The sequence below is a fragment of the Triticum dicoccoides genome, chromosome 5A, assembly GCF_002162155.2.
Source record: "Triticum dicoccoides isolate Atlit2015 ecotype Zavitan chromosome 5A, WEW_v2.0, whole genome shotgun sequence".
NCBI lineage: Eukaryota > Viridiplantae > Streptophyta > Magnoliopsida > Poales > Poaceae > Triticum > Triticum dicoccoides.
Genome location: NC_041388.1, coordinates 669,244,233 through 669,252,722, shown reverse-complemented (window position 1 = coordinate 669,252,722; position 8,490 = coordinate 669,244,233). Strand labels below are relative to the sequence as shown.

At 46.3% G+C, this 8,490-nt stretch overlaps 1 protein-coding gene across 1 annotated transcript; it reads right to left on the bottom strand.

Annotated features, from left to right (window-relative positions):
- Positions 1-6,077: 6,077 nt before the first annotated feature.
- Positions 6,078-8,437, bottom strand: LOC119303972 (hydroxyphenylpyruvate reductase-like). Its single transcript, XM_037581136.1, has 2 exons — positions 7,919-8,437; positions 6,078-6,958 (listed from the first exon to the last, which is right to left on the bottom strand). Exons 1-2 carry the CDS (start codon positions 8,348-8,350, stop codon positions 6,440-6,442), a joined length of 951 nt encoding a protein of 316 aa, XP_037437033.1. The 5' UTR covers positions 8,351-8,437; the 3' UTR covers positions 6,078-6,439.
- Between the last annotated feature and the right edge of the window lie 53 nt (positions 8,438-8,490).

The window sequence follows — 8,490 nt, the reverse complement described above, 5'->3', positions numbered from 1 at the left end:
ATAGCTGAAGGTCCGAAGCACCTGACCTGAGCTTTGGGTGTTAGAACTCGAGGCGGGAGAAGGATTCGATTGGGCGCGGGAGGGAAAAAAGAGAAAGCCTTGTCCCCTTCATAAAGAGGGTGAATATCATGCGTCCTCCTCGTGGCCGTTTGGGACTTACCTAAGATCTAGGAGTCATACCAACAGGCACGGTTGGGTTACCCACGTTTGTATTAATGAGAATCCCGTGATAAGGGGGGCACGATCTCTGCTTTGGCAAGACGTGTCAAGAAAACCGCCTCGCGTTATGTGTGGAGCTGGCTGAGAAAAACGGTTCGAATAATAACCGGGCCATGGCGTGATGTCATGCTGTCAAAACGTGTCAGCGGATTAGATTTGTGGAAATATTATTCTCTCTATGGTGGTATGTGGAACTTATTTTGCAGGGTCGGACACTGTCCTTGTATTCAAACTCTTCCATGGTGTATTCGGAGGAGGAACCCGCCTTGCACTGCCGAAGACAACACTGCATGCCAGACTCATCGTCATTGAAGCCTGGTTCGGGGGCTACTGAGGGAGTCCTGGATTAGGGGGTCTCCGGACAGCCGGACTATATCCTTTGGCCAGACTGTTGGACTATGAAGATACGAGATTGAAGACTTCGTCCCGTGTCCGGATGGGACTCTACTTGGGGTGGAAGGCAAGCTAGGCAATACGGATATGTATATCTCCTCCTTTATAACCGACCTTGTGTAACCCTAGCCCCCTCCGGTGTCTATATAAACCGAAGGGTTTTAGTCCATATGCCAACATACAATCATACCATAGGCTAGCTTCTAAGGTTTAGCCTCTTCGATCTCGTGGTAGATCAACTCTTGTAATACTCATATCATCAAGAACAATCAAGCAGGACGTAGGGTATTACCTCCATCAAGAGGGCCCGAACCTGGGTAAACATCGTGTCCCCTGCCTCCTGTTACCATCCGCCTTAGACGCACAGTTCGGGACCCCCTACCCGAGATCCGCCGGTTTTGACACCGACACCTGCAGAAACAATCAAACAACTTACACCCAGCGCGATAAAGGGGTTGTCAATCCCTTCATGGTTACTTGCAAAAGTGAGATCCGATAGAGATAGATGAAACTAAACAAACGATAAAGTAAATATTTTGGGTTTTTTGGTTTATAGATCAGAAAGTAAAAGATTGCAAAATAGTAGATCGGAAACTTGTATGATGGAAAATAGACCCGGAGGCCATAGGTTTCACCAGGGGCTTCTCTCAAGATAGCAAATAATACGGTGGGTGAATAAATTACTATCGAGCAATTGATAGAAAAGCGCAAAGTTATGACGATATCTAAGGCAATGATTATGAAATATAGGCATCACTTCCATGTCAAGTAGACCGAAACGATTCTGCATCTGCTACTATTACTCCAAACATCGACGGACTCCTGCCTGCATCTAGAGTATTAAGTTCATGAAGAACAGAGTAACACATTAAGTAAGATGACATGATGTAGAGTAATATACTCGAGCAATATGATGTAAAACCTATCTTTTTATCCTCGATGGCAATAATACAATACATGCCTTGCTACCCCTACTGTCACTAGGAAAGGACACCGCAAGATTGAACCCAAAGCTAAGCATTTCTCCCATTGCAAGAAAAACCAATCTAGTTGGCCAAACCAAACCGATAGTTCGAAGAGAATTACAAAGATATCAGATCATGCATATAAGAATTCAGAGAAGATTCAAATAATATTCATAGATAAGCTGATCATAAATCCACAATTCAACGGATCTCGACAAACACACGGCAAAAGAAGATTACATCGGATAGATCTCCAAGAACATCAAGGAGAACATTGTATTGAGAATCAGAGAGAGAGAGAGAGAGAGAGAGAGAGAGAGAGAAGAAGAAAAGAAGAAGTCATCTAGCTACTAGCTATGGACTCATAGGTCTGAGGTAAACTACTCACGCTTCATCGGAAGGGCAATAGAGTTGATGTATAAGCCCTCCGTGATCGAATCCCCCTTCGGTGGGATGCCGGAAAAGGCCCCAAGATGGGATCTCGGGGGAACAGAAGATTGCGGGGTGGAAAAGTGTTTTCGTGGATGCTTCTGGTGGTTCGGGAATATATGTGAATATATAGGAGGAAGAAGTTGGTCAGGGGAGTCACGAGGGGCCCACAAGGAAGGGGGGCGCGCCCTCCCTCCTTGTGGTCGCCTCGTGGCTCTTCCAACTTGATCTCCAAGTCTCCTGGGTGTCTTCTGGTCCAAGAAAAATCATCATGAAGGTTTTATTCTGTTTGGACTCCGTTTGGTATTCCTTTTCTGCGAAGCTCAAGAGCAAGGAAAAAGACGGAAACTAGCACTGGGCTCTAGGTTAATAAGTTAGTCCCAAGAATAATATAAAATAGCATATTAATGCATATAAAACATCCAAAACAGATAATATAATAGCATGGAACAATAAAAAAATTATAGGTACGTTGGAGACGTATCAAGCATCCCCAAGCTTAATTCATGCTCGTCCTCTAGTAGGTAAATGATAAAAACAGAATTTTTGATGTGGAATGCTACCTAACATATTTATCCATGTAATTTTCTTTATTGTGGCATGAATGCTCAGATCCATAAGATTCAAAACAAAAGTTTAATATTGACATAAAAACAATAATACTTCAAGCATACTAACAAGGCAATTATGTCTTCTCAAAATAACATGGCCAAAGAAAGCTTATCACTACAAAATCATATAGTTTGGCTATGCTCCATATTCATCATAAAAAATATTCAAATCATGCACAACCCCGATGACAAGCCAAGCAATTGTTTCATACTTTTGATGTTCTCAAACTTTTTCAAATTTCACGCAATACATGAGCGTGAGCCATGGATATAGCACTATAGGTGGAATAGAATATGGTGGTTGTGGAGAAGACAAAAAGAAGGAGATAGTCTCACATCAACTAGGCGTATCAACGGGTTATGGAGATGCCCATCAATAGGTTTCAATGTGAGTGAGTAGGGATTATCATGCAACGGGTGCACTAGAGGTATAAGTTTATGAAAGCTCAAAAAAACTAAGTGGGTGTGCATCCAACTCGCTTGCTCATGAAGACCTAAGGCAATCTGAGGAAGCCCATCATTAGAATATACAAGCCAAGTTCTGCTGGAGCCTAGGGCTGGAGATGGTGGTGGTGGTGCCTAGTGAGCTAGAGGTTGGAGGAGGAGCAGGGGAGAGGGGGAATGATGCGGAGCATCCTATGTTCATTCCCATGGATCTACCATCGTCTCACCAAGTGCCAAGAGGACCGATCACACGAGCACAAGCTAGAGCTCTCAAGACCGAGGTGACATCTCTCCTTAGTGATATTCCATATGACTCACTCGAGACATGGTTACTACCTAAATCCGGAATGTTGTGCATGATTAGGTATCAAGAGGACCCTCTCGGGGATGCGTACGAAGGCGAACAAGTCCCCAAGTTCATGGATGAAGAGAACCAACGGAAGGGGCCGAGAATAGGTCCCAGGACCCGGACATCTGGCCATGACCCCGGACATCTAGCCCCTGGAAGTGTCACCAGCAGCCGCCCAGCCGTCAAGGTATAGGGCCCGGACATCCGGCCCAGGCCCCGGACATCCGGCCCGACGCGAGCCCGGACATCCGGCCCCAACCCAAAAATCTAACATCCTTCACAGAACCTCACCGAAGCCGGCCCCCGCCAGCCCGGACATCCGGCTTAGGCCCCGGACATCCGGCCCGACGTGAGCCGCCGGACATCCGGACTCCAACCCGAAAATCCGGACCACGCCTCTCCAGAGAGCACCGAAACTGGACCCTGCCAGCGAGACATCCGGCCCTCATGCCTCGGACGTTCAGCACCTCGGGAAGGCCTGGACATCCGGCCCGACGCCCGGACATCTGGCCCTTGTTTGCGCACAGTGTAAAAGGGCCGAAGCCCATGTATCCCTATGCCCCCCTAGACTATATATACTCTTCTCCCCAATGTTTTAGGGTTAGCAGAGACTATAGCTCATTGAGATTAGAGCTTTGCTCATCCATTTGTACCTCTACTCCATTGGAGACCGAGGCTTCCGCGGAGAAGATCCCCCAAGTGGATTAAAGACCCCGCAAGGAAAGATCCCCTTGTGGATTCAAGCCCCCATCTCCTCATGGATTGGGAAGAACTACTAACCGTTTGTATCGTCCCTTGTTGTGTTTGGATCATGTGTCTCATTGTGTACTCGGATCTAGCACATGTGTAATTGAATCTTGTTGATCTGAGTGGTTTCCTCTCGTTTCCTTTGTGTTTTCCCCTCGTGTGCTCTTCGTGTTCTTCGTGGGATCCGCTCCAATCATGAAAGATCGGCCCCTAGGGTTCCACCCTACATCAGGGAAGAGGAGGACGAGGAGGTTGGACGGCGAAGTCCATGGAATGGGACAAGTGAGGGGAGCAACTCGGGTATGTTGGTCTACTATCTCCCTAAGTGTGAAAGTGGACGTTTGTCAACTATCTCCCTAAGTGTGAGAATGATTTCATAACTTCTGATAAAAGGGGCATTCATTCACGGGCCTCCTAGGTGTGTTGTTCCATCTTCGATGCCAGTATATGACGTGTTTGATAGCTTGAATCAAAATCTATCAGCTTCGCTGAATGTGACTTTTGGCAACTTGGGACTGTTTGTTGTGTGGAAACACTATTGAACCTGCATAGCACGATGCTTAAATCATCTCCAGACCTGGCTTTGTAGGAACGCTCGAATCAACCATTTTTTCAAAGCAACGCCCGAGCAATGCAACTTGAGTGTAAGTAGTGGCTCTGGTAGTGTGAGCCTGTAGGTGAGGTTTGCACGTGTTATATTGCACTCGTCCTCTTTGCTCCACTTCATATGATCCCTTTTAATCTAAACAACGGTGATTTGATTCAAAATAAGCTCTATAGGAAAAGATGCACATGTTCCATTCAGACGTACGGTTTCTAATTTCATGGACTGTAAGTCATCAGTTTCATGTTAATGTTTGGAGGTTTTTAGACGAATTTCGGAAAAATCTTTGTCCCAAACTACGACTAGCTTCTTTTCGCCCTTTCACATGACTTTCCTATTGGACGTTTTCTGTTTCGACGATCGTAGAAGAGTTGATCTACTATCCTTACTGGACCACATAAACAAGTTCATGTGTACATGTTATGAACCGATGAATTTTGAGAAAATCTTCAACATTAACAGGAAAGTCGTGTGAAACTGCCAAATGAAGTTAGTGGTCGACCGGGACGAAGATTTTGCTGAAATTGATTAGACCACTAACTTTCGTATTGGACGTTTTCTGCTTCGACGATCATAGGAGAGTAGATCTACAACCCTTACTGGACCACATAACATGAAAATCTACTCGTTCATGACCGTTTGAAAATTTTTTAGACCACTAACTTCATCTCGCTGTATCACACGACTTTCCTGTTATGTTTTCTGTTTCGCCGGTCGTAAACGAGTAGATATACATTTCTCTACCGATTGTACAAATGTATCACACCTGAGCGTCATTCGCGTAAAAAAATATTCGTTCCATTTGATTTCTTTACCATTTAATGAGCATCCAAGGGCTGCCACTCATACCTTTTTCTAGCTCGAGACGGCCTTTCTTTTCTTCCTTCAGCGCCCGTTTCCACGTGAGGTAAGTTTATCATCAGTGCGGACATAATGAAATAGCAGAACGTTGCATCTGAAGAGAAAATGCGTATTACTAAACAACCATGTGTGTGTTTTTTCTTAGTTAGGTTGAGGAGGATGGAGGCTACCAAACTTTATGCACAACATGCATAGCCAGGCCCAACTCAGCCAAGCTATTTAAAAACGCAAAAAGCTTGCAAGCTACCAAACACATCCATACTCAATAGCAACATTTACTCAGCCAAGAAAATCGGGCATATTACATAGCATGACATTGGCATCGACAAAACATAAACCACGAAAACCCGGATACGAGACGATCCCAGAAGAAATCAAATTTATCAAATAGGTCTCGCAAAACTGCTTACCGATAAGAACCTGCAGATATGTCAAAAGAGATATTGAAAGGGAAAACATCTTATCGTGCTTCTTCAAAATAAAATCAAGAAAAGGGGAAGAACCTGGGACTCTACATCGAGTGATGCATGCAACCATATACTTCCTCCGTCCGGAAATACTTGTCGTAGAAATGAATGTATCTAGGTGTATTTTAGTTCTAGATACATCCATATTTATCCATTTCTCCGACAAGTATTTTCGGACGGAGGGAGTATTATTAAATATTGATAAAGCCAAACAAACCGGCTTACAAAGAGAGAAATTGTTTTTGAGGCCATCCACATAGAACATACCTTGAGATAACAACTTCAAATAACAGGAGGCATATAAAACACATTATAATGCCCGTTGATGCTTGCGACCAGAGATCATCATATCAGATAACAGGTGTCAGCAGTGGTTTCTTCAGAACATGCGCCTCCAGGTTATCGAGAACCAGGTCCGCCATCGCCTTGCGCGTCTCGTGTGTCCCGCTCCCCATGTGTGATACCAGGACAACATTGTCAAGTGTGAAGAGGGACTCGGGCACATTGGGCTCATCCTCAAACACATCGAGGCCTGCCCCACCAAGGCGCCCCTCAATGAGGGCAGAGACAAGCTCAGGCTCATCAACATGAGGGCCACGCCCGATGTTTATGAGCACACCCTTGGGTCCGAGTGCCTCGATCACCTCACGGTTGACAATGTGGCGAGTCTGTTCATTCAATGAGCAAGCCACCACGAGGACGTCGCTGCTTGCTGCCAATCCAACTACAGAAGGGTAATAGGTGTAACTGGGGTAGTCCTTCTTTGTTCTCTGGTAGTAGTTAACTGGGCAATCAAAGGCCTCCACTCGAGTGGCAATGGCAAGCCCTATCCTGCCCAGCCCAATAATGCCCACTCTTTTGCCACTGAACTGCAGAAGGATAAACAAAATCCATGAGAAAATCAAATAACAAATCATGTTCTATGTGCATAAACAAGTAAATCACGTTACACAAAGATAAGAAAGAAAACATCTAAAACGAAAGGCGGAGTTTGCACACTCTGAACACACAGACAGATGCATATATTCCTGTAAATATGCAGCTCAAAACATGTGCTATTAAATTCTTTCGAGACAGATCAACCATTGCCATGCATGTTTCTTCCGTGTCACTTCCTACATGAGGGACCAAAACAACATTATCTAAGAGCAGATACAAGCTCAGGTTGATCCGTATGTGCTTCACGGATGCCTATGAGCACACCCTCTGGTCCTAGTCCATCCATGATTGTACAACTAAAGTGTGATGGGTCTTTGCATCAAGGGAACATGCTACAAGAAGCACATCACAGTTGCCTCTTGCCTGCCAGGTCAACAACATTTGTAAAGAACCTGTACTTTGGAAATTAATGGCTTGTGTGATCATGAATGATAACTGATTGAGCAACCAAATGCGTCAGCTCCTTTTGCTACAGCTAAGCACATCGTGCCAAGCCCAAGAATAGGAGCTGTTTAACCACTGAACTGCACAATAATAACATTTTTTTCCGAGGGAACTGCACAATAATAACTACTACTACAGTAGAAGGCACTGGAGTATAAATCTTGCTAAGTGCATTCTATCCTTGAGATACCTCATCATTAGTACCAGATCAATCTTGCTAAGTGCATTCTATCCTTGAGATAGGTGCACCTGAACATTTTTCACAAACTGCAGGTGCTACCGTCCGGTCCCTGCATCAATTCCATAGCCTAGTACGTATGAGGTAGACATTATAGGAGCGAAACTACGACCATATATGAGCAATCCTATATAAATCAAAATCACTTATTAGAAGGCACTGGAGTATAAACGGAAGTCAACGCTAGCCAAGCATATAGGAAACCAACTCGCGTGGTGAGTGCGTAGTCCCCCTTGGCCTTCCACAGGCCGGCGCGCACGAAGCGGTCGGCCTGCGGGATTCTCCGTAGCGCGGCGACGGCGAGGCCGACGGCGAGGTCGGCGACGTCGTCGGTGAGGACGTCGGGGGTGTTGGTGACGCGGATCCCGCGCTCGCGGCACTTGGGGAGGTCGACGTGGTCGATCCCCACGGAGAAGGACAGGACGATCTCGAGCGACGGCAGCGCGTCGATGAGCGCGGCGAGGGCGCTGTAGCCGGGGTAGGCAACGACGGCGCGGATGGCGGAGGCGTTGGCGCGGAGGAACTCGGCGCTGCCGTCGGGAGGGGCGTCCCAAAGGCGGATGAGGCGGAAGCGGCGGTCGAGCTCCTGCTCCAGGTAGGCGTTCACGGGGTGCAACAGCAGCACGCCCAGGGTCTCCATCGCCGTCGCCGTCGCCGTCGCGAACGCCGAGAGCAGCAGTAGCGGCAGGCGGGTGGGTTGGTGGTGGCAAAAAATCTTATATAAAACCTGGTACGCGACTACAACGCGCACTATACCTAGGAACAACCTACGAAGCCTGC